This window comes from Hoplias malabaricus, chromosome 4 (genome assembly GCF_029633855.1).
Source record: "Hoplias malabaricus isolate fHopMal1 chromosome 4, fHopMal1.hap1, whole genome shotgun sequence".
NCBI lineage: Eukaryota > Metazoa > Chordata > Actinopteri > Characiformes > Erythrinidae > Hoplias > Hoplias malabaricus.
Genome location: NC_089803.1, coordinates 31731971 through 31759908, shown reverse-complemented (window position 1 = coordinate 31759908; position 27938 = coordinate 31731971). Strand labels below are relative to the sequence as shown.

Here is a 27938-nt window from a genome sequence, read left to right as displayed (position 1 = left end):
GCCTCACTTGCTTTGTTCTACTTTCTCGTAGCTCCACACACAACCATAGGCTGTAAATTATGACTGAATTCATAACTAACTTCTGGTATGTCTTGGTAGAATATCATTAGTTGTGGTTTTAAGTGATAAACACATCAAACACATTCAGCTTTTTAGAATTTAGAGAAATTAAAAACAAATGATCATCAACAAACTTGATTCTCACTCAACGTTTTCTAAACAGGAAAGATCAGTTGCTATTTTTCAACAATACCCTGCTCACACTGCACAGACCACCAGTAATTAGTTTGAGAACAAGTCCATTAGGCTCATGTTTTGTTCTGGTCAGAGTCGAGATGTAAATCCTGTAGAAGATATTTGGTATCACATTAAACACAAACTAGATGGAAATTATTTTAAATACAACCACCGATAAAAGCTAACAAAAATATGTGGAACACTCGCTCATTTTGTTAATCAATTATCTGCATTCCAGCAGTAGTGATGCATCCTCATCCTCACTTCAGCAGGGCATGCCTCCTACAGTTCTGCTCTGAGATAATTACTTCCTTTTTGGAGATGATGAACTCTGGTAGTGGAGCAGGGCAGGCGACATTGTGTGGTCCAGACTGAAGGGGAACATCGGGATGATCACAGAACAGCTGTAAATACCTCTTTTTATCTTTTGCCCACCTACAATGTCTTTATTATTAGGCTATATAAGATATATTTTTATTTCTTTCATAAAAGACAGAGCCTCTACATTTATTAATCTGTTCTCAGTGTACAGGATCATTTTCCAGGACTGGATATATCTGATTAAAAATGGGTGAAAACAAGAAGAGCTCTGAAGGGGACAGGCATCATTTGCATGAAAGGTTTATTTGGTTGATGATCATACACAATCAAAACGAGGAAGAAACTGGCAGAGGCCTTTGCAGTCACATGGCCAAATGGGGCTTTTGCCTTTACATTCATTTATCATTAGCTTTTTGGTATACGAGTGACGGTAGCATCCATCCGTCAGGAACAGTCTAATTACTTGTGTTTATTGCCTTAAATTATCACTGATTGTCTTATGCCTAATGGCTCTGTGGTTAATACAGACAGGTGCTGTATAAAGTGACTTTCTGACTGATTTCTTGAAGCAGCTCCTTCACAGCCTTCTCAAGATCCACCAGCTGATTGGCCTTGTTCTCCAATGTCTTTTGGTTTTCATCATAGGATTTTTCCAAATCTGTGGGGACATTATTTCATCAGTTTTTCAAAAGCATTAAATAGACGTCACAGCTCTCGTGTTTGTACAGGCTGAATTATTACACGTATATGAACATAAAACGGAAATCAATGTGGTGTAGATTGTTTAAGGAAGGTACAATGACTAGATCTTACAAGATTTAAAGCATAATCTTCTCAATCCCATTCCCTTGTTTCATAAATTGGTAAATTAATGAAGTTCACACACTCTGAACATTCAGCTTGATATCGCTTCCTTTCTATCTCACAAATCCACAAGCTGTTATCATTATTACCGTCACAGCACAGAACTGTTGATGTTCAAAGGCATGTTGAGTAGATGAAGAATACACCTGGCTGATGTTGCCTTGTCAAACATGTGACCTTTACATGCTGTAATTGTGAAAGCGAACTAATCTGATTACTGCCATTTTTTATGTATATTACTCCAATAACTTGATTTCTGTGATTAGAGCATGGAGTCTACATTACCATCCACACTGAATACTGAAAGTTACAAATGTGTTGAGCTATCGACATTGTGTTTATTTTTAACACTCTTTTGAATAATTCAGATTAAAGATTCCAGCGAGACAGATCCTAGTAGTACCTTTCAGAAGTTGTAGTTTGCCACTAGCTTGCAGTAGCAGGTCTTTTGCTTCCTGTTGGAGCATCACAGCTCTTTTCTTTGCTTCAGCCACTCCCTGTGCCTTCTGAGTGACCAGCTCCTCCACACTGCTGTACTTATCCTTCAGCTCTGTGTCCAGATTCTGTAAAATCACACACACAACAAGCATTATATACCAGACACATAACCCGCATCTGTGCTTTCATACTGTATTTGGGATGTCTTAGGTATGGCTCAGTGTAATTATTCCGCCATTAACACATTATAAATTTGTCAGAATATATGCACCTTTTTGATCTGCTCTGCAGCTTTTTTAACACGATCTGATTCTCTTTCTGTCTGTTCAGCACTGGCAGACGTGTTGGAGGCTTTCTCCTTCAGCAGAGCCACATCCTTTTCCAGCTGCAGTAGCCTCCGGGTGGCATTACTGAGCTTGAACTCTGAATCGGCCGTCTCTGATTCCACCTGTTTACCACAGACCAGACAAATCACACCACAGCTACACTTCGCCAGAACATCATTATATGACTGTTCAGTTTATTATTTATCAGTAAAGCAATACGTATGTTTTAAGTGTAAGTTAAGTTAAGTGTAAGTAGCAATGTATGTCAAAAAAATAATTCCAGGTAAAGAGGAAAGTAAAGTAATGAAAGTTCAAATAATGTAAAAATATTTTTGAAGAAATGGAGCTGTGTGTATTTTGAACAGCAAAATTGGGTTAAAACAAAACACTTTCTTCTAAACTAGATGGAAAAATAAAAAAATCTTTTTTTTCATATCATTTTTTAATAGACATAATACTGTTAATTATTCAGCATTGACTCACAGACACCAGCAAATCCTGCGTTCCTTTAATGTCACTGGATGCCTGCTTCAAAGCCTCTGTCACTGTAGTCTGAGTTTTTTCTGCCTGCTCCAGTGCTTCCTGCACCAACTGAGCTGTGTTCTTCACATCTGAAGCTTCTTTTCTGTAACAAAAAGAGATGTTTACTTAGAAAACCACATGGCGTGAAGATGAGATATGCACCTCTTAGGCAATGGCCTTCTGTTGTGATCACGTTAGGCCACTAGATGGTGACAGCACACCACATCCTAGGAATGCATTTGTTATTCACCTTCAAAATAGAACTTCTGAGATAAACCATTTTCATCTGATTAAGCCTTATACACTGTTCAGTCATAACATCATGGCCACTTCTTTCATTATACACTCTGTGCCCCTGACCATAGAGGAGCGTGTTGTAATTTTACAGAACAGACTGTAGTCCATCTGTTCCACTGCACACATTTTTTTGCCCTATTTCTCCCTGTTCTTCAGTGGTTAGGACCAGCACAGAGCTGGTGTGATTTGGGTGGCAGATCATTCTCAGTGCTGCAGTGACATGTATGTGCTGGTTATTGTGTGTTGTGGATCAGACACATCAGTGCTGCTGGTGTTTTTAAAGCCCTAAGTGTTACTGCTGGACTGAGAATAGTCCCCAAACCAATAATAACCAGCCACAGCGTCCCGTGTCCACTGATGAACAACTAGAGGACGACCAACACAAACTATGCAACAAAGGTTAACCTACTCTCTCTGACTTTACATTTACAAGGGGAACCAACAAGGGAGGTGTGTCTAACAGAGTGGACAGTGAGTGTATACAGTGTTTAGCAATTCCAGCAACACTGTTCTGTCTTAACCACGACAGTGTCACTGAAGCACTGAGAATGATCCACCACCAATATGATACCTGCTCTGTGGCGGTCCTGTGGGGTCCTGATCACTGACGAGCAAGGTGAAAGGGGGCAAAGAAGTATGCCATTTTTTTTTATTACAAACTAATAATGCTAATATGACCTATTGCATTTTTTATACTTATACTAACACAGGAGTTGAATGAGTTAATAATCATTGTAAGTGTATTGTTTCAATCATTCTTTTATATGATATTCAAGGTTTCATTATCATAATGGGTATTAGTATCAAAAGGGAAAAAGTGGCACATAGTGTATGTTTCTATGGAAATAAGTACCACGTCTGATTAAAGAACAGTTTTGTGAGTCTATACTGACCTGGCTTTCCGGGCCTGTTCCAGTAGATTCTCCGCTCTCTGAATGTCAGCAGCACTCTGGTTGAGGATGTCTTCTACATCTGACAGGCTGCCCACACGCTCCCGGATCTCGGCCGTCAGGTTCTGCAGCTGGCCTGGAGTGGTGGGCATCTGCATCTGCAGCACCTCGTTAGCCACTGCTTCAATACTCTCCAAATCAGCTCCCTCCTCTGAAAGGGTTAAAATTAGCATGTGAGTGGAGTAAATGTTTAAGATTAGTTCAATTTAACCATTGGAAATGGTTCATTTTTGAACAATAAGGCCAAACATTTTATCACAATATATTTCAAAATTTTGGTCAATACAATATACCATATTCCGATAACAGTACAAAAACCCACTGAAACATTTCCAAGAAACATGACATCACCATTGAATATAAACTTACTGGCTTTGTCAGTATTAATATTTCTATAATAAATTTTAAACTGAGTGCACTGAACTGATGATAGTGCCCTGTAATGAACAACAGTCAATAATAGATGTTGTAAATAATGCATATTGAAATATTGAAAATGTGTTTAAAAATCATATTATTATTCAAACATTCTATGCTAAATTTATTGATACTGAATTATAATTATTGTCCAGCCATTTCTGGAAATGCACAGCTGTGTAAAATAAAAGGCTTGTACAGAAACAAATCCTACACAAACCATTCTTTGCAACAAGAGTACACACACAGTCCTGTGACCGGCAGAAAGACATTGAATGAATGCCTTGTCATTTGATAAAAACTGAAGAAACTAGTGTTTTAAAAAGTATCAACCAATGAACAAGCTGTTTACACCAAACACAAGGGACAGAGTAACATTTTTCACAGATGCTGGAAGTTGCACTCATGTTTTAAACCTACTGATATTGCAGTTAACTATGATAAATATATCTAAAATATGAAGTTACTTTTCTCAATGTATTAGGAGATATGACTTTACATTTTCAGACAGACTAATTTTCTAACATGTTTACAGCTGCATATCATTCTGCATCATGCCGGTGTCTTACCTGGTATACCATCCCTTATGTTTACCATGTAATCGCTATTTTATTGTGAACTTACGAGTGAGGAAATCTCTGATCTGCTTGATGAGACTGCGCAGCTCTTCATTGCTGCTGTCTACACGGCGTTTGGTCTCATTGGTCTTGAACAATACCTCTTGAGCATTCATCTTGGCCTCATCTGCCTTCATCTTTGCCTCAGAAACCTTAAGACGCAGCAGTTGCATATTGTTCTATCAGTTCAATTCAGTTCATCTGAAAGCTATTACTAATCACAAATACAATTTGAGCCTTGTTAATATATTTCACTCACCATCTTTAAGAGCTTGTCAACCTCTTCCATGGCACTGACAATGTCCTGGTCAAAGTCTATAGCTTTCTGCCAAGCATTACTGGCCAGTGTTGTGAGGCCTAAGCATCCCTCTCCCCCGCACTTTCTCTTTCCTTCTGCATCCACACACCCGAGGCCTCCACATGGGGAGTCAGCACAGGCCTCGGTGCCAGCAGGACTGCCGCACGTCTGAAATCAAATGAGATATTTAAATACTGCACAAGTCTTACAGCCAGAGGGACCGAGTTTGCATTAGTGTTTATTTCACAACAAAAAATAAAAGCTCTTTTATTACTGATTGCTTTTCAGAAAAAAAAAAAAACAATTGTATAAACAGGTACTCTCTCTTAATAAATATTAATTCCTACCAAAGTCAGTTGCTCTACATATGGTGAGGTTTCCTCCGAAATAGTGAATCATACATGAAAAATTGGATTTATGCTATTTTATTAATTACAGCCTACCAATTAGCTGGCTCACTACAGCTAACAGGTAGCATTAAGGCTTAAATATACTCTTTACCTTCTCGCTGAGTTCAGACAAGTCCAGAGTCTCGAGCTGTCCAGCTAAGTTGTCCAGGGCTGTGGCACGCTCATCCTGTTTGGTTTGGAATTCCTCTTTGGTCTGATTCATGATGTTTTCGGTTTCTCTGCGAACTGAGGCTGACTGCTCCACCAAGCTGTCCAGGCCACTGGTAGAGGCATTCACTTTGGCCTCTGCTGCTTCAGACTGCTGGAGGTACTTTTTAATGCTGTTTGAAGCTCCTAAACACAAAAAGAGAAGATTTTTATGCAGTGAACATAGAGAGTTTACACAATGGATTTTATTTTTGTTTAATGAAAAAAAAACCAATCCATTTTATTTTATGCATTGAGCTAATAACAGTGGTAACGTCCCGTTTTTAATCCAGGCATTAATATGGACTTTTTCTTCCCAGCAATGCCTTAGTGAGTGCATTTTCATGCACTTAATAATCTGATAACTGGACAAAATCTGATTTTGTGAGTAATCTGATCAACACATTTAAATGCACTTGGGAAATCAGATAATGGGAATAACGTTTTACAGAGTTCTGCAACAATCTGATTTCTGCTTTGCAACAGCCAATCATTTCAGAGAAAGACATGATATAACTTCCTGTTGCTGCTTTTTGTAAACATGGATTAAACATGGATACAAATATAAACATATATATTGTAAACATATCTGCAAATATAGATCTCATTGTCTTATCATTTCTCTCAGAGCTTTCTCTACACTGCTGCTGACCTCCATTATTTAGACAGAGCCACAGGATTCATGTTTGTGATATTCATGTGTATGCAGAACAAGAAATTAGAATAGGGGTATGGGTTTACTTGTCAGATTACAGAGTTAAAAACCAGCTCTCTTAAATTACAGGGTGCGCCATTTATATGGATACACCTTAATAAATTGGGAATGGTTGGTGATATTAACTTCCTGTTTGTGGCACATTAGTATATGAGAAGGGGAAAACTTTGCAAGATGGGTGGTGACCATGGTGGCTGTGAATAAGGCTCTGCTAGCATTTCTCCTGCGGTGTTGCTATCAGTGTGTGAAGAGTGGGAGAAGAGGGTTGCATTGACAATCCAACACAATGGGCAGCACTTTGAACACATTTTATAAGTGGTCAGAAACTTGTAAATAACTCAGGAAAGAATAAAGTTATGTTAAAACCAATTGTTTTTCTTGTGAAATTCCTAATAAATTTGATGTGTCACATGACCCTCTTCCCATTGAAAAAATAAAAGTTGGATCTAAAATGGCCGACTTCAAAATGGCCACCATGGTCACCACCCATCTTGAAAAGTTTTCCCCCTCCCATTTACTAATTTGCCACAAGCAGGAAGTTAATATCACCAACCATTCCCATTTTATTAAGGTGTATCCATAAAAATGGCCCACCCTGTAATTTCTAGAGCCTATTTGGAATCATTGGGTGCAAGGTGGGAATACACCATGGAGGAGGCACCAGTCTTTCACAGGGCAACACCGACACATTCAATCACACCTATGGACACTTTTGAGTTGCCAATCCACCTACCAACGTGTGTTTTTGGACTGTGGAAGGAATCCCACGCGGACACGGGGAGAACACGCCAAACTCCTCACAGACAGTCACCCGGAGCGGAACTGAAACCCACAGCCTCCAGGTCCCTGGAGCGGTGTGACTGCGACACTACCTGCTGCTCCACAGTGCCACCCACTACTCACAACTCATTTTGGAATATGCATGGCTGGTGTGCTTGATTTTATACAACTCTAGCAATGAAACTGTATGTAGCACCCAATATCAATGAATATGAGGTCTGTCCTAATACTTATCTCCATACTTTTGCAGCAAGATTGAACAAAATTACTTTTCTGTACTTACCACTCACATCCGAGTTCTTCATAAACTCAACTTGGCCTTGCAGCTCTTCAACAGTGCGTTGTAGTTTCTGAGCGTCGTCATTGAATGCTTCCAACTTGGTGCTAGTAATGTTATTATCAGCTGTGACCTGGGACAAAAACTCCTCTGTCTGATTTAGCTTATCATTCATTTCAGCCATCAGGGTTCTGGGTGAGACAAATACAAATTTCAATACAAGTAGTTTTAATATATACATACATATACGTTAAAAAAAACCCTTATCCTTTATTAAAAAAAAAACAGTTTATGGATGTTAAATACACATTGATCACAATTTACCTCTGCTGTATGGCATGAGATGTGATTTAACCCCATAAATTCCAAGAACCTTACAGCAATGTCTGGATTTTAATCCTCGTTTTTATAAATTACACTACTAACATATTATGTTCATGGTTGATTTACTATTAATTGAAAACAGATACTGGATAATCAGCCTTGAAATTAATCTTAAAAATCATTTATTGCAGGGGGCTAACCCAGTTTTCAGAATTTTCTGTTCAATCAGAAGCTGACTATGCTTGAACACATGACTAATGACATACGTAGCTTGCTCCAACAGGGCCTGGATCTCTGTGAGAGGCTGAGTGGCAGGGTTCTGGGCCAGAATCTCTCGGATGGAGTTAGCACTCCTCTCCACATTATTGATGGTATCCTGGTAGGGTCCAGTGATGCCACTTGTTGTGATGGTGTTGACTCTTTGCGCCAGTCTGTGAGTCTGATTGGTGAGGTCTCCAATGATCATGTCCCATTCGCTGAAGCACTGGTGGCAGCGTTCACAGTTGGGGAACTCTCCAAAGTAACCACGAGCACATGTGTCACAGCGGGGGCCAGACACTCCCTCCACACACACACAGTGACCAGTGACTTTGTTACACTGCTGCTCAGCAATTCCTCTGGAGTCACAGTCACATGCTGAAAATCACACAATAAAAATCTTGGATCAAATCAGAAGATTCCTTAAATATCTTTTTTATTATTAAATTATCATAAAGAGCTTTGTGAAAATCTGCTGGTACACATTAATACAAATGCAACAAAGAGCAGTATGCCATGCATCTTAATTTGTTTAAATCACTTCTTTATACTTTGATGTAAAAAATATATTCCTGTTATTTTGAAAATAATTTCTGAATTGATCATAGTATTGATTAGTTCACCTAGATTTGTACAGCAAAGAAAGTATAACAATTTGAAACTATGAAATTATTAATAAAAAAGAAAGTAACAAACAAACAAACAATTGAGCTAGATATCTGGGTATAAAGACATAATCGCAGGTGTTCTGTGCTATGTCTGCAATGGAGAACACTGGGGTGTGGACTGAGAGATTAAGAGAGGGGCTGGATTAATAAACAGAGAGGTATTGGAGAGCAGGCTGCATATTCTAACACACCACAAGAGCACAAGGGAAGTCTCAGAATGTTTAGAAACAAAAGAGTCTAAACTAGCACACATTGAGGTGCAAGATACTGAGCAAATATAACGCCAGGCTGTTACTCTAGCCAATCAGACACAAAAAGCCCCCCAAAAGCACACAAACCCTGCTTTTAACTCATGTGCTTATATTCACATCCCCCACAAAGGTTGAATCGTAGAGAGTCCATTTACTTGAAAAGCATTCCAACATGAAGTGTTTCATACATACACACACACACACACACACACTACCCTAGAAAGGACTTTGTCACCTCAGGGTCCTAATGTGGACAAAAGGCTATGTGGAAGTAGGGGTTAGCTCAGAGGTTAATCCTGCTATTGTAAATGGGGCCTAAGTGTGTGTCTTGCTGGAAGTATGCAGTGAATGTGACTCTTGCAGGCAGCAGTGGTTTAGGACTTTTGTGTAAATGGTGAGTGTATGTGGAAATGACATGGGGCCTGACGGGGGAAGGGGAGGGGCATATGGGGTGTTCTTCATTATTAATATTAACCAAATTTGGGTTGTACAATAAATTATAGGATATTTTATTGTTACAATATCTATGTTACAAACACATGAATTAAGAGAACAATCCTTTTTAGTGCATTTGTGTATCATGAGTGTCATACTACAAATTTTAAAACAACACAACCCAGTCAGTGTTTTGTATGATTCAGACTATGAGGCCACTCTGATTTTACTCCCATTAAGTGAGTGTGCAAAGGTGGGGTTAAATCACATAAAACAAACATGAGAGTGGGGTAATTACAGAACAAAGCTCAATCAACAAAAATGAGACTGGAGGAATAACAGACCCAAGCGAATATGTTGAAAACAAGAACTTCCATACCTCACTTCCCCCTGCTGTGATTTTGGAGGTGGGGTTTATCAGTGACCCATTATCATTTAAAGGACCGGGCACTTAAATTAGCAATTCTAAAGAGGGTTTTTTTAGACAAGGTGTGAACGGTGCTCAGGCATTTGATTCTTGTGTTACTTTGTGTGTTACAGACATCTTATTAAGGCCCCAGGGAATTATGTTAATGTGGTGACACGGTATATAAAATATCACCATTAAGACTGGCAATGACAGAATGAGTAAAATAAAAGTTTGTAGTAATGCAATGTGATTGGCGATCATATATTGGGAACAAAGCACTGAAACTACGGAAAGCTTTACCGTATCCATTCAGCCCAAATATCAATTAAAAACACACACATAAATTGGTCAAAAATGTGTACCATCCTACACTTCAAATCTGTGGAAAGTCTTTAAACAGAATGTTTTTATTTTTCTAGTATGTGAATCAGAACTATCTACGGTAACAACTATGTCTGTAGAGTTTTTAAGAAACGGAATAACATAACAGTCATTTATAATCAAGGTGTGGAGACGTCAACATTTTCCACATATTCACACTAGCACTGCGGAAACTGATGGAGCTGTGCCAAAAGAAACATTTGATACGCAAACCACTTAAGGCAACAAAGATCATTTGCACACTGCATTTTTTACAGCTGTTTAATATTCATGACAGCATTAACAAGTGACCTGAACCTGGGTCTCCTGTGAAAATGCTAAATCTCTGTATGCAGTCCAATGAACTTAAACGAACTACAGGACTTCCTTTTTTTCAGCCACAAAACAGAGTATATACATTGCTAAATTCAAACTGCACTGATTGGTAGACTTTAACTTTCAATTACCTAATTTTACACTTGGTTAGAGGTTAAAAAGTCACAGGGTGTTAAAAAGTTTGCTCAAAGAGCATTACCACAGTCACAAAAAAGCAATAGTTAAATAAACTAAACAGAGAAAGTTCTCATTCCTTTGCTGGAGTAGAATGGGCCATTTTAAGGGTAAGTCAACACGAGTACTGAGGGGGTTTCTGGATTATAGAGAAACATGTGGGGAGCTTCCGGCTACGTCTAGCAAGCAAACAGTGAGGGAGATTTCTGTCAACACACTGATTCTTCTTCAGGGAGACAACATAAACCCTGCCCTGCTAAAGCCTGGTTTCCTGAAACAAGCCATTCACCCCCAGCTTGAGGAAAATCTCAGCCAAGAATGTAAACCAAGGACAAAGCCGAAATCTCATTCTGTCCAACACATCTGAAATGTTCATGAATGGTAACAGGGCGAGTAGCTGGATAGAAATACCTTTCAGGGACATAATTTTATAGCTAAATCTAAACAAAAAGTTTGAACTTGTGTGTTTGATGTCAAAACATTAGCACCCAGCTTTGTACATATATGTATTACACTCACTACTTCTTCAGTAAGTACATCAAATTTTCTCAGCAGATTTTCTCTTTCAAGAATCTGAGGCACCAGTGGCTTCTCAATCAAGTCTTAGGCTCTTTATGTCAGAAGAGAGTGTTGTAAGACATGGTATGCTACGCTCTAGTGCTGTTAGGGACAAAGAGTGCTTTTGGTAAAATGGCACTGCATTAGCCACCAAAGACCCCTGAGGGGGAAAACCCTCAAGAACAAAGGTGCATTGTAATGGAGGAGAGGTTATTGGAAGGCTCGGACAGATCCAGCCCCCATGGCCCCTGAGATAGTCATGGTAAAGCACATCTGGACCTAATCAAACTGAGCATGGAGAGCTTTTCTATAAGGGTAAAGTATGACCATGTTCCATACGACCAGATCAAATAAGCAGTAAAATCACAAGCAATTTAATGATTATTTTAGTGTTAAACGGTACAGCCTAACTGCATATAACCAGTGCTTTCAGAAGTTAATTTAACTACTTTGTTACATGTAATATTCTGTAAAAGGTAAAATTCCTGACTTACCATGGCATTTGACCTCTGGGTCACCCCAAAACAGCTCTCTGCACTCACTGCATGTTCTCCCTCCAAAACCAGGTTTACATGAGCACTGGCCACTTATCTAAAATAAAGTAAAGCAAGCAAATAAATAAATAAATAAATGAACAAACAAACAAGATGTAAACACACCCAGAAACTGCAGTAAATATACAATTGTGCCTAGTAATTAAATTATTAACACAGCCATACTGACCGTTTAATTAATAGCCTCATTATCTATTACAATGTACATCTGATACTAACAATGACACATTGTGAAAGACAGGTCACCTCATTGCAGGAGGAGCTGAAAGAGTGGTTGAGGTCACAGTCACAGTCTTCACAGCCACGGCCACTGGCCATGTTCCAAGTGTTTGGAGAACACAGGTCACAGTGCTGTCCCACCACATTGGGCAGACACTGGCACTGTCCGCTGTTCAGGTCACAGTGGCATTCGCCCACTGACGGACAGGTCTCCTGCCTGGTGCCCATGTGGTTACACACACACCCTGTATTCATAACACAAGACATTATTCTTTTGAAATAAAACTGCAAGCTGCAAAAGCATCAACATTTAAAATATGGCCAATGATACATCAATAACATGTACATACAATTCTAGACCTAACATTTGGTATTTAGCATTACTATTTTTCTATTTGTCAGGAAATATTCACACTATGTAACTGATCTGAGGGTGATGATCAAACAAATGCAAGCACAAACACTTACGTCTGCAGCTCTGGCTAAGGGCGTTGCCATAGTAACCCAACTTGCAGCGGTTGCAGCTCTCACCCTCAGTGTGATACAAGCATTTGAGGCAATCACCAGTTCGAGCATCACAGGACCCTGGGTCCACCATATCAATGTTGTTATTGCACTGACATGGACTGCACTGTCCACCAGCCACATGAGGGTTACCATAATAACCAGGTGCACACTCATCACATCTGGCACCTAGATGAAGTAGACAGAGAAAGACAGAGGGAACAAAGTGATGCAAATAATAAATAACTCACAGCTGCATTAACCATTAACTGCTTACAGACATGTACATGAATGTTGAAATTACATTCAACCTACTAATGTCTATAAATAGATGTAATTTATAGCTTCAGACTGAGACACGTTTTAGCATGGACTATGACATAAGACATCTTTCTCTGCACTGTGCATTATTAGTTACCTTTATAACCCTGGTTGCAGACACAGAACACCTGGTGTGAGTCATGGTTTCTGTAGCAAGCCCCTGCAAACTGTCTGCTGCTGCTCGGGCCGTCTGGACACATGCAGGGACGGCAGTGATCCCCTGAACCCAGCACAGGGTCTCCATAATAACCATTTAAACATCTGCAAAGACAAGAGGCAGGGCATTGAGCAAAATTTCCACTATTTAACACCAATGTCCAACTTCAAATTAAACAATGACTATAAAAGAATGAAATAATAATACACCATTTAGCATAGCAGCAGTAGTGTGACATGTACAGAAATCATTTAACTGTTTAGGTCCTAGCAAATATTTCAACTCAAAAACCTTGCTCCAAGAAAGACTATGAATCAAAACAAAACTACTGAAGGAACTATGGCATTCATTGATGGCCAAGGTGGAGCATTCCTGACTAGTCAGATCAATCATCCAAGCTGAACCCCACCGAGCATACCTTTTAACTTGTTGAAGACAGAACTGAAGGCAGAAGCACAAGTATTAAGCTGAAAATATCAGGGTTAAGAAAAGACAAAATAACCTCAACATTTAGTACTCGCTACAAGTCACTTTACTTATGTGTTATTGATATCTGACTTTAGTATTTTATATAAAAAGGACTGTTGTTTACTAAATATAATATACATTTATTGCTACATTTTAAAATGTGTTTATGTGAGTTTTTTTCATTTCAGGTCCAGAGTATAACAAACCAAAAAAAAAAAATGTTTACTGCTGGCCAACAGTCTTAACGCATATATACTAACCTTTCACAGTTGTGGCCAGTGGTGTGGTCCTTGCAATGCAAACACTGACCAGTATGGGGGTCACACTGGTCTGCATGACCATTACAGGTACAGGGCCGGCAGTTAGGGAAGCCCCAGTGTCCTGGGAGACAGCGGTCACACTGACGTCCATATGCTCCAGGAACACATTCACAGTGACCAGTGGCTTTGTGACAGAATGCATGCACTGATCCCTGAGGATCGCACTCACAGGCTGGAGATTGAGGAAGAGAGCAGAAAATATCCAACAGCTAAATGTTTAATACATAATAAGGACAGCTACACATTTCTCAGATGTGTTCAGAAAAAAAGAACTTTCAATAGCATCATATTTGTAGTGATTGAAATAAATGTAAACAAAATTAGACTCACATCTACAGCCTTGAGGTCCAAAGAGGAAGGTTGCAGGGGCACACCTGTCACAGTTTCTGCCCACTACATTGGGCCGACACTGACACTGTCCACCGTTAGCGTCACACACTGTGCTGAGGGAACCCTGAGGGTCACACTCACAAGCTGAGAGAGACAGAGAGAAAGAAAGAGACTTGAAACTCTGCAGTTCACATTCAATGTCTTTCCTCTTGTTTTCTATTTGACAGCCTGCTGAAACGGTACAAAGACAAGATATTTAATGTTCAAATGGATAAATTTTATTGTTTTTTTTTGCAAATATTCACTCATATTGAATTTGAGGCCTGCGATACGTTATAAAAGATTTGGAACAGGGGCATGTTTACCACTGTCTTACATCACCTTTCTTTTTAACAACACTCAATAAGCGTTTGGAAACTGAGGACACTAATTGTTGAAGCTTTGTAGGTGGAATTGTTTCCCATTCTTGCTTGATGTACAACTTCAGTTGCTCAACAGTCCAGGGTCTCCGTTGTGGTATTTTGTGCTTCATAATGCGCCACACATTTCCAATGGGAGACAGGTCTGGACAGCAGGCAGGCCAGTCTAGTACCCGCACTCTTTTACTATGAAGCCACGCTGTTGTAACACGTCCAGAATGTGGTTTGGCATTGTCTTGCTGAAATAAGCAGAGACGTCCCTGAAAAAGATGTTGCTTGGATGGCAGCATATGTTGCTCCAAATCCTGTATGTACCTTTCAGCATTAATGGTGCCTTCACAGATGTGTAAGTTACCCATGACAGGGGCACTTACACACCCCCATACCATCAGAGATGCTGGCTTTTGAACTTTGTGCTGATAACAATCTGGACAGTCCTTTGTCTCTTTGTCTCGGAGGACACGACGTCCATGATTTCCAAAAACAATCTGAAATGTGGACTCATCAGACCACAGGACACTTTTCCACTTTGCATCAGTCCATCTCAGATGAGCTTGGACCCAGAGAACCCGGCGGTGTTTCTGCGTGTTGTTGATAATTGGCTTTCGCTTTGCATGGTAGAGTTTTTGTCGATGGAGAGACGAACTGTGTTCACTGACAATGGTTTTCTGAAGTGTTCCTGAGCTCATGTGGTAATATCCATTACAGAATGATGTCGGTTTTTAATGCAGTGCCACCTGAGGGATCGAAGGTCACGGGCATTCATTGCTGGTTTTCGGCCTTGCTGCTTACTTGCAGAGATTTCTACAGATTCTCTGAATCTTTTGATGATATTATGGACTGTAGATGATGAAATCCCGAAATTTCTTGCAATTGTACGTTGAGAAACGTTGTTCTTAAACCGTTGGACGATTTGCTCACACAGTTGTTCACAGAGTGGTGAACCTCACTCCATCCTTGCTTATGAAAGAGTGAGCTCTTCGGGGATGCTCCCTTTATACCCAGTCATGACACTCACCTGTTTCCAATAACCTCTTCACCTGTGAAATGTTCCAAACAGGTGTTTTTTGAGCATTCCTCAACTTTCCCAGTCTTTTGTTGCCCCTGTCCCAACTTAGAAATGAGTGAATATATGCAAAAAAACAATAAAGTTTATCCATTTGAACATTAAATATCTTGTCTTTGTAGTTTATTCAATTGAATTTAGGTTGAAAAGGATTTGCAAATCATTGTATTCTGTTATTATTTATTTTTTACACAAAGTCCCACCTCCATTGGAATTGGGGTTGAAACATCCTCTCAGTTGCATCTAAATATCTTTACTAAAAGCTGCTTCTTTCATCCTGAAATGCTTATGATGTAATTTTCCTAAGATGTATAAACAATGACTGATTATTCATTAAAGTATTACTGAACATCAGTGATTTCACTTGGCAGAGGATGTGTTGTATATGTCAAAGATTCCCGCTTTCTCCCTTTTACCTCCTCCTCAAAGCAGACTTATGTTAATCTGAATAAATTCATATCCTTGGGGCCAGTATATTTTCTAGGTAAATTCCACCAGCAGGATCATAAACCTCTAATAACAGTGATGAATGTTGTTTGTTTCCTGTTTCTAAGAGTTTTTCTTTGTTCCTTTTTGACAGCAGGTGAAGTTTACACAAAGTTTGCCTCAGTCAGGAAACATGTAAGGCCCTAGGGGCACATGCGCAAGTTGTGGCATGCAGAAAAAGAGCAGTAAAGAGCTTTATATGAGAACGACATGGAAGAGAAAACCTGACAACAGACATGTACTCAAAAAATGTGAATGCTTTAGTCTGAAATGAGAGGCACTGAAAACACTAGGGAGAATGATTTAAGAAGGGACGTGCATAAGCGGGTGTGTGTATGTGTGTAAAAAGGCTGTTTGTTCACACCTTTAGCCCCCTGATGCAGCAAAGCAGACACACTGAAAATGTAGTTTTTGCAGATATCAGGCATAGGTGTCTTTACAACACTCTGGCTGTTCTCTAGGCACCGATATCTCTGGAAGGTTTCCCAGGCACTGTTGGTTTCTAGATCACCACCCTCTGTCGCTGAGCCTGAGAAGATCTCCAGATTCTTACAGTGCGGCATCAGTACAATCTAAAAAATAAAGAGCAAAATTACCAACACAGTTTGCTAAATACATGTGACTGTGAGAGTGTGTTTATATCATGCAGACCTACAATATAATTGAATAGATTCATATACACCACTTTAACAAGAAAACCAGAAAAAAATTGGAACTATAGACAATAAATACATAATGAGAATATATCATAAGAAACATGCATAAGTATGTTAAAAGTGTGCATCTTTATTCAGGAGTGGTTTAAGATTCAATGTAGTAAGATGTAAGTGTAGTGTAGCTGTAAGATGGAAAGTACCGAGTCAATGAGTGTGTAGGGGGACTGGATGTCGCTGCTGGTAGAGTAACGAGGAAGACTCAAGCGGACAGTATAGGTCAGTCCCTCTTCAAAACACACTGGCCTGGGCAGCACCACGAATCTGAGAACAACACACAGTGTGATGAAAGATATTTTGTAATTTTGTTTCATACTCTCAGTAGGGCCCTGAAAATAACATATGTCAAAAAATGTTTGTCTCTGTCTTTCTCTCTCTCCCTTTCATACACACACCTGGAGCCAGGATGGAGAGACACAATCTGGTTGTCATCATCTGGCATGGTGTTGGCACAGCGGCTGTCAGCAGTGATGTTACGAGGTCTGATGACGGTCATCAGCACTTCTTCCCACTGTTCTGGAAGCTATACACATAATCACACACATAAATTAAAAATATATGAAAACGTAAGGTGAATGAATGTGTCTCCTGTGCTCAGTATAAAACCATCTTCTTTAAAAAATTGTAATGAATTTATCAGTAGCACTTAATAAAAACAGTTACAACAATTGTAAATACAATTTACTACAGTGGAATATAATAACCTGAGGTTCGTAACGAATGAGTATGTCATATTCCATGGAGAACGGGATATTGTCAACGCTGAACTCTAGATAAGCTCCTTCTGGAACATTCACAAAGCCAATACCAGTCCAGGTTGGAGTGCGATCTTGAGGAACTGGCCTCTGGACAACGGTCACACCCTAGAAAACCAATGAATTTTGATTACATTCTGAAAAGAGATCTTGGATTATGTTTTAGCATAAAAACTTCAATAGAAATAAGACATGAGAGACTTACTGGTCCAAACTTAGCATCTTCTGCCTCATAAACGTAGTGGTCCAAAGCAATAAAATAAAAGCCAGACTCCACCTGCTCACAGCGCCTTCCAAACATATGCTCACGACACTGACACTGACCAGTCTCTGGAGAACAACTGTAGAACACAGAAAACAGATGTATTTTAATCAGTCATTAATAAAGCAGGAAGATAAATGTGGGTCAACACTTGGCACCTATAAATGCATGACATAATTTAGTTGATTGTATTATGAAAATAGTTTAGATTTGTGTTCATCATTGGTGAAATTAGTATATAAAGGTATAATTACTGCTAAACTGGAAGTCTAATACCATCCCATCTAATGAATATTTTATTTAAATAAACTATTCACTACGTCACTTGTATTAATCATTGGTAAATATAGTGTTTAATACATAATTACTGCTGTTTTTGCAAACATAAACTCAATTGTTATACATTTTTCAATAACTAGTTAAAATTCAACTTAAAATCCACATTTACAAATTATTTTTTAATTATCAAATATTGCATTCATATACAAACAGTTTGTTCAAAGTTCAATATTCAAACCAACACAGCCTGTTACAAATTAGGCACAACAGGAAATCATTGTATATATTTAACTCAGACTAAGTTAATGTCATACTTGTTATTGAGAGCTCCTCCAACGTCACAGTCACAGGGCCTACAGCCATCCATATCATTGCTGAGCCCCCAGTGCTGAGGCTGTGAAAAGAACAGTTTGTTAAAACACTCTCTGCGGTACTTAGTTGTCTGTTTATGTCAGACCTCCCAAGACGAATCAGTGATTTACAGTGGGGAGCCATGTTTTCTCCCTTACAACATTTGAGTTGAATGAATAAACAAACAAAACTAAGGGCTGCCTAGAGATTAGTGTGTGTGTGTGTGTGGGTGGGGGGTAAAGAGGGGGTAAAGAGGGTAAAGAGACTTATAACTAATTGACAAATATAATAATGCATACCAAAAAGTACAGTATAACCTACCAAGCACTTGTCACAATCTCTCCCAGTGACCAAACGTTTACAGTAACAGTTTCCTGAGTCTGTGTCACAAGGACTTCCACCAGGGACTGTCCCCAGAGCACTACAGGTGCATGCTGCATAAAATAAGAGAGACAACTTGAATCCCTTTAAGAAATATATACATTACAGCTTTAATTGGTTAATTTAATGGGGAACAATACAAACAATATGCCTACAGACTTACGTTTACATCCCAGTGGGTCATCACTAAGGCCGTAATGTCCTTGTTTGCACTGGTCACATCGGTCACCCTCCACATTGGGCTTACAACGACACTGACCCGAGATCAGTCCAAGAGAGACATCTGTCAGCGCATCACAGATTCCTCCATTCAGAGAGCCCACAGGATCACAGTTACAGGCTAGAGAAAGACATATACACCAAAATATTAACACTTACAAAACTGTATAGAGCAATCAGTGTCTGTCATATGCACACAAAATAAAATAAGCATCCATTACGATCACCTTCCAACACGAAATCAAAATATTTAACACAACAAGGACATTAAGGCTGTGCTTCCAGCACTATCTATTTGTTTCACTACCAAGACCAAGAGGCGCAAAACCAAAAAGTTGTTTTTTTATTAAGTAATTCATTGTCTGTTATGTTCAGTGTAGTGGCAGTTCTGGAACCTACTCGGAATCACTGGGCACAAGGCATGAACACACCTTGGACAGGATACTAGCACATTACAGGGCATCACACACTCACTCAGTTATTCACACACTGACACCTATGAATGCATTTGCAATAAACCTTACAAAATGCGTTTTTGAACTGTGGGAGGAAAGCCAAGGAGAACTCCTCCCACTACTGAGGTGGGGATTTAGCACACAAACTCAGAACCCTGGAGCTGGGACACTACCTGTAGTATCACCATGCTGCCCACAGATGTGATTTATTTCCTTTTTTTTTTCTTACAAACGTAAATATGGCATCACTAAGCCATTGCTCAGTGTTGTCTGAGCATTCTAATGGTTAAGGAAGAAACAATAGCTGTTTAAATTGGGATAATATTTGATATAAATTAAAAAAATGACTTGCCTATTAAAATTAGGCAATTAAATGTCAGGCATGTGTTTGCACTTAGCACTATGTGACTCTAGCAATTACACTATGTGTGTGGTTTGATACAGATTCAAATCTTGTCTCACATTTTTGCCTTGTGGTCAAGAGAGTGGATTTAAAACCACAGAAGCCACACAAAAATGAACTGAGAAACTAAACCTATGGCTGCGTTGTGGGCAGGTTAGTGTTCAGCGCTGCAATGACTGGGAACACTTCAAAGGCCAGGTGTTTCCCACCATGGCCCCAACCACAAACAGAAGGAGAGGTTCAAAGACGCAAGCAGACATGCCTTTCAGGCTAGACCAGACAAGACACAAGGAGGAAGAGATGACTGAAGAAAGCAGGGATGAGATTGAGACGAGATGAGAGAGGGCACCTACGTTCACAGATGTTGGGGTCACGGATGTCCCTTTCGTGATTCTGGTAGAAGAAGGGCTTGCATTGCTCACAATTGTGGCCCATGGTGTTGTGTAGACAGCTGTCACACACTCCTCCACTTACGTTGCCTGAGGCCTGATACACAGCCATGTCAAAGTGGCATGAATCACTGTGCTGATTACAGTTGCACTCTGCAGAGATTTAAAAACATTCTTTAGAAGACATTCATTCAAAAGTCATTCATTAACCCATTCACTCATTTATTAATATTCAGAGAAAGGATGTTAGTGGATGTTTATACTCAAACTCTGGGGCAAAAATATGTGTGACCCCTAGATGTGTTACACCTAGATACATGTAAAATCTTTCAACGTATAATTTTAAATTACCAGACATTAGCTTTTAGTAGCTAATATATACAAATACGTAAATAATGTAGTAAATGCAGTAAGGACATGAAAGCCAACATATGGGCTGTTTGTTTTAAGCAATGTTTTCAGTAAATATCATACTTTTGCAGGCGTTAGTGTTGCGTCCCTCTGCAGGCCTCCAGGGCAGGTCGTGATAAAAGTCCTGACAGCGCTCACAGTTCAGACCCATTGTGTTGTGATTACACATACAGTGGCCATGTACCTACAGGAAAAGCAGTCAGATAATTAAAACATTTTAACATCATTGTCTTTATCAGAATCTGTTATTAATAAATTAATATTTTTAAAATCAAAATAGTGTGACAATAACTATACAGTATTCACAGAAAAAAAAAATATGTGGCCCTCCGTTTAAATAAGGGCTGCAAAAACTAATAGAATGTAAATTGTATCCAAAATAAATAGCATAGAGGTTCCATTAAATTCTCTTTCCCAAACAAGACGTGTCAAATTACCATGGCCAAATATAATAATCCAAGCTGAAATATCTTCACACTAAAAAAAAAGGCCTCTTTGATCTTACAACAGCAAGGAGTCTTAGCAGACTTAAGGTACAAGGGCTCTATCAGACAGTCTGCAAAGCTTTAAAAAGCCACATATGGTTTCACATGTGGTAAGAAGGATTTTGGAATGTCTAGAGTACACAACTATTTGATAATTGTAGCAAAGACTGTTAACTCCACTGAAAAAAAAAACAAGATATCAAAAGAACCTTTAAAACTCTTCAATGTGTCTTGTGGACAACCAAAAAAATATTACTGAACACACATGGCTTTAAATGAAAAACAAGCATGTTTGGGCATGTTGTTCAATTCACATATGCTTTATATAAAGGAAATGGAAAAAAGGGACCATTTAATACTACTTGATTTACAACAACCACCAAATTCAAAAGACTTCCTTTTTCACAAGATTTCTTAGTTCTTATTCATTGCTATCATTGAGACCTTCTCTAAACTAAGAAGGCAGACACTTCTAGCAACAGGAAGTTAGCTGAAAGATACAGCTGCTGAAACTAATACAACATCCCCATCCAGATGGCAGCAGAAAATGTTTATACTGGAAGCATCTGGACTGCATTAACAAGCGCCAGCACTGGCAGCGGACACACACTCAAGTAGGCTCTCACTGTACTGTATCATTACTACAGCAAATCTGGATACATTACAGGACTTTTGAACAATATTCAGAGAAAGTTTTGACACTGGATCCAGTTGGATTTCTCTTCAGTTCTGTTAGGCAATGAAGTGATTTCAGTCAGATGCTGAGAGAATGACGAACTGAGACTAAACAGGAACTTGTTCCTGCTCTTGCATATACAATCTTCAAGGTAGACACAAACACACACGCCCATGCATGCCACAATCAGTTTTGCATGCAGAATAGTTTCAAACACTTGCTTGTGTTTATCAGAGCTTGACTTGTAAAAATTATAAAGCACTATTCAATCTGAGAATCATTACACAGTCCACTTTTCTTTAAGCCTAATAAGAAACAGATCTGAAATGGCCCAGCAGCCTGTTGTGCAGTACAAAGATATTCAAATGCCTCCTTCCCATGAGAAACTGACTTCAGTGTATTTTTCCACTCTGAACACGGTAAAAAAAAAAAACCTAGACAAAATAATCACGGCCAGCTTCCTTTACCAAAAGGACTGAAAATCCCTGTGGAACATTACAAGGGGGTCTTACTTCAGACATTTGCCTGTAAATGTTTATAACATCCAAAAAATTGTCATACACAATACAGTTAAAAACATGAGTATTAAACCCATTTCACCAAAATATGCATTCATTTTAAACAATAAAATCACAATTTTCACTTCCACTTCAAGAATAACTTTCCATTTTTCTGAGTATTTACTGAAAACAGGGCCAGTTAAAGAGTACCAACAGTTATATATAAATATCATAGGTACCACTTTGTGGTTGCCATTTGTTTTGTGCGGTTATACTTACCATTCCATCTACCACATCACCTGCTCCATCGACGGGGGCACACTCTGAAGCGTGGCCATAGCAGAAACAATTGCCCCTCACGACCATGTCATAAATAGCATAATAGTACTTCTCTTTGATCTCAATGCGTGAGTCCAACAGATTATCGCCCAGTGTGTGCAGCTTAGTGAATTTCACCCTCAAGTTGGTGATCTTGAGCATATCTATACAATAAGAGGAAAGATAATTATGCAAAGAACAATGCAATTGTATGGCCTTGTTTTTTTTCAGCTGTTTCAGCTGTAATTAGATAAACATCAGTCTTCCGTTTGTCTATTACAGTGTTGCTCTTACTTTGAATCCTGGGGCTGTAAGGGTCTTCTATTCTGAATGCTGGATCTAGTACTCGAAAAATGACCTAGAAAAATACATTTTCCCCAAAAAAAACAGGGAGTAATATACATAACATGAAGCCATTCAACAGTATATTGTATTTCACTTTTAGCATCTAAATAAAAACTAACCTCTCCCTCAGTAGATGGCTCGATGTCAGAATAGCGAGAGTCACATATAATGTCGTCCACCTTCTTCATGGGTCCCTGAGAGACGGAGGGGAAAGACGACTCGCAGTCATAGGCAAAGTAACGGTACACTTGCCATGTCTTCCCAAAGTCAGCTGAGCGCTCAATCACCATTGCAGCTGGACGAAATGTCTAGAAGGAAATGACAGATGAGAGCAACATGAATTCTCCCTTTCACTGTCCTTTCAATTGTTTTTTCTGAGCAAACTATGAATATACTATTGTGGATCAACTGCATGTTTCATTCCTTATTACAGTCTAAGAAAAATATGCTGTTTAACCAATAAAAACTGTAATTGTATAATTAGTTAAGGACAGCACCATATTTGTTAAACCACTCATAGGTCTCCCACTGTTATACTAACATGTGCATATGTTAATTTACAGACCAAGGACTTGTCATGATATATCCCATATGCAAAAAAAGGCCTTTTAGTAAATGAATGGTTGCAGTGAGACTTTTATCAGTTACATTCCAAGAGTCTCAGTCACACACACAGCTGGAGCTCTTCCAGCCCCCACTGCGCTAACACACTGATCCACAATCAGCCCCTCCTCTCACCTTCCTGCAGCTTCAGCCCCCATACGACACCTCAGCCTGGGGCCAGGATTAGGTTGACTTCCAACACACAAACACACAAACACGCCTGTTCTCACCTGACATTGTCTCTCATTCTATCATCACAATTACCTTGAAGGTCATGATGAGATGGGTGAAGTGGAACTCGGCCTCCAGGTTCAGCTGGATGGTCACATTCTCCATGCCTGAGAGAGAAAGAGAGCGAGAGAGGGAGAGAGAGAGAGAGAGAGAGCGAGAGAGGGAGAGAGAGAGAGAGAGAGAGAGAGAGAGAGAGAGAGAGAGAGAGAGAGAAAGAAAATATTTGTACATTGTAAATGAAGTGTGTGTGCATATATATATATATATATATATATATATATTTTTTTAGCCTAAGTGATTAGATTCATACCCAAATGAAGGCCTAATATGAAAACCACACTTGCAACAAGACCCAACTGTGAACAAGGTAGTTGTTTCTGAAACTGGGGTCTTATTGTCCGAACAACACAGACAGTAGGGACAATAAAATGTTTAATGGTAGCATCTGCAGCTTGTACAATATGGAACAATTCCATTTACAGTAGGGATCTGCAGTTGCACAATAACATCTGTTTCCTTTGGAAATGTGCCAGTGGATTTATGAAGGCCTGAAAATGCTAAATTTATAATTTAGCATAATGTCTGCATCCTGTGACTCCCAGACCCATGTGTCCAGCTGGCTTCCAATACTCAGATGAATAACTGCTTCCCCTCTCCTCGGAATTACTCCCACCTCCTGCCTTCCTCTCTGAAACAACTGGACCTTACATTCACAGGCCTCTCTGGTTGCAGTCATGTCCTTTACTTCCCTTTTCTCTTCAATTCACATTCCCCCTTTCCCATGAAATGGACAATCCAAGGGATTACTGCCTCCCTCCCACACTCCAGTGATAAAGCATGTCTGGTTAAGATATGCCACAGCAGCACATTGGAATTTCAACACCCTAATACTTTTATTTAAACAATAAATTTAAACTTTAAAAACTACAGTGTTCCTAAAACAGTTAATTCAACACAATTGTTGCCCAAGGGGAATAAACGGAAGGATTACTGTGTTGCTGTGTAAAAGATTTTTTTCTGCCCAATGAAAAACTTGTATCTCCATTAACATAGTGTGAAAATTCCATAATGAATGGACCAATAGACATGCCCTAGAATTACGTGGAATAATTTTCACATTGACTTCCACTGAAAGTTAATAAGTGTTTTCCTTCTCTTGTAAAGTTACATATTTTTTGGACAACAAAGTTATGTTCGTTTTTCAAGCACTTCTTCATCACTGAATATTATTCAGCAAATTACTTTCTGTACCACTTTTCTTCAAGGCCCAGGGATGACCATTCCTAAGGGAAAAAGCTGCCATTCCACACCTAAAATTGAGGTCATCATCTTAACTGGTAAGCTATTAGGTGCCTGCTTTGAAGATGGAACTCCCACCAATAGTGTGATTACAGAGGGCTAAACAGCTTGTGGAGAGAGCTGTTGCCTACAAGCATTGTTTAACTGTGCTCTTTTTTCCCATGAGAACTAAATGGCTGAATCACCATGGTCTTTCCCGTTTAACCTGGAAACAAAAAAACTAAAGAGCACTAATTTGGGGATCATAAAGCCCAGCCTAAACACAGATCTCTTCATGGGAAATGTATGATAAAAGAGAATATATCACTAAGTAACTTGAAAAAAAAGACAGACAATTGCAAAAAATGAGGTGTCATTAGTAGCAACATTAGACCTATTAACTCACCGTTCTCTGACTGCCACCAGGTCTTCAGTCGATTAGGGGCAAATGTTGTCACTACATTCTCGATTCTGTGACTTGTTGAATGCACTGTTTCATCGAAGGAATCCTTAGAATCACACACAAAGCATTTCTTCTCTTCCTACAATGGACGGGGGTGTGGAAAATGGAAAATATCAGCAGCTTTACAGGCACTCTGCATTAGATTTCAGCAAATATAAAATGAGAAAAATGTTTCAAAGCTCTATTCAATGGTTTGGCATAAAGTGACTCAACTTATGCTAATTGCTATTGTCTCAATGCTTGGATAAGGACTGCCTGTGTCACAGTCTCAGTGATTTGGAGACAGCACAGGCCCCATTTCAGATAGGTAGCTTTTATGAGTGTGACCACCACTACAAACAACCACAGCAGTACTGATAAGCCTACAAAGATGGAGGCAGCAGAGTAGCCAGTCATTCCCAACATGAATTATTGCTCTTCTAAGAAATATTTCTGAAGGTTCAAAACCTGTAATCTGGACATCAACAATGAGCCCACATCATGGGCGATAGCATCAGAACCCCCTAAAGATCTATGACAATTTTATTTGGTCTTTCAGGAAGTAGTCTAGACAGAACAGAGTTTCTCTCTTGAATGAAAGCCTTATAAATTGTGCAATCTCTCAAGCAGGAACAGGGAATGTTCCAAACCAACCCACAAGAAATAATGCTTTCTAGTAGAAACAAAAAAGATGAAAGCCCTGAAGGTCTCTGGAAGATACAATGAGTGAAAAAATAACACCTTAAACATTTTAACTGCATGTAAAATTGTAGTTTGCATGTTTAACTGCATGCTTTTCATTTCAGACTCTGCTTTATCAAATAAAATCTTTACCATTAAGCCTGGAAATTCAGATAATTTAAAAAGATATACTTGAAATGCTAAAATGTGAACAAAGGTTCCTCAAGGTGGTCTAACATTACTTAATGTTTAACTGCTTGTGTATCATTTGACGAGGATATGTGCAAAGATTTATAGCATGAAGAAAGAAAGGCCCAGGGCAAGGCAGGAGAATAACTGCATATATCTGAAGTCTCTTGTTCATGACTCTTTTCCACAGCAGGACATTAATTAAGTCAGCTAGTGTATATCACAATGGGTGGAGAATTTGTTGAAGAAAAATAATCACAAGCACAGAAAATATGATCTTTATGTTACCTGTAAATGACTGACAATGCAGAAAGGTTCGGGTTTTAAAAGACCACAGGTTGAAGTGGCTGAGAGCTGGTGTGCTCGGCCGATCAGCAGATCTCCTGTAGCGGGATAACAGCTACCCTCCGTGCACACATCTCCACGCTCAGGAACATCAGCCACACACAAAACCCCCAGACCTGTGGACAGAAACACATACCACTTAACCCTTCTTTCATTATCATCTATGGTTTCTATCAAATATTTATAAGAACACAGAACAAGAATTTCTTTTCAAATGAATATTTGTAATGAAAAGTAATCTTCACTTGAAGACCTTTTAATCTCACATTTAAATGATAAAGTCCATATTGTAAAACTGCATGTGGAAAATCCTTTACATTTACTGAATTCAAATGTGTAAATCATTTAACTCAATAAAATATTTGTGTTGATTTAAATTATGGGGTAATTAACACATTGGATATATGTCTTATGCAAAAGTCTGTGTTCTTATGGCCAAATTACATGCTTAATGTCTATATGGAAATAACTGTACACCAATGAACAAACATTTTTAAGGCATTATTGCATTTGTTGAATGTAAAACTAAAACCAATTTTTATTTATTTATTTATTTTTTTTGCCTGTGCATTATTTTATGCATTAACTCAGCAAATAAACAAAAAAAATGTTCACTGAAATTTAAGTATGCTCCTTGTGGAAGATGTGTTAAATTATTTATCCTTGAAAACCAACAAAAAGAAATAGTGTAGCTTGTCCATGGAAAAACAAACTCAACTTATTCACCTCAGCTCTAGACGCTACCTCTGCACCACTGTTCCGTTAGAAACAGCCGGCTCCTTTGTTCTGTTTATTAAATGAATGAAAACTCCCCGAGGGTGAGGAAAATCTTCAAAGTAAAAGTAGAAGAACTTACACAAAAGGGCTGCGATATGTAACATCTTTCCGATGTATAACGGTCTGCCTCTCCCTCGCGCCTCTGCAGTCTCCTGAGCTTCTGACCAGGCTTCAGTCC

General features: G+C 39.0%; 1 protein-coding gene across 1 annotated transcript; it reads right to left on the bottom strand.

Annotated features, from left to right (window-relative positions):
• Positions 1-16: 16 nt before the first annotated feature.
• lamb1a (laminin, beta 1a) lies at positions 17-27938 on the bottom strand. The gene is made up of 33 exons (XM_066666989.1): positions 27840-27938; positions 26927-27099; positions 25733-25868; positions 24082-24155; positions 23334-23522; positions 23164-23227; positions 22831-23033; positions 20954-21074; positions 20444-20632; positions 19177-19353; positions 18954-19066; positions 18596-18675; positions 17946-18081; positions 17690-17848; positions 17381-17508; positions 17129-17249; positions 16637-16844; positions 14302-14445; positions 13912-14143; positions 13124-13287; positions 12670-12894; positions 12229-12446; positions 11923-12019; positions 8246-8615; positions 7662-7846; positions 5789-6030; positions 5249-5455; positions 4997-5141; positions 3899-4106; positions 2670-2811; positions 2132-2308; positions 1826-1985; positions 17-1216 (listed from the first exon to the last, which is right to left on the bottom strand). Exons 1-33 carry the CDS (start codon positions 27862-27864, stop codon positions 1077-1079), a joined length of 5352 nt encoding a protein of 1783 aa, XP_066523086.1. The 5' UTR covers positions 27865-27938; the 3' UTR covers positions 17-1076.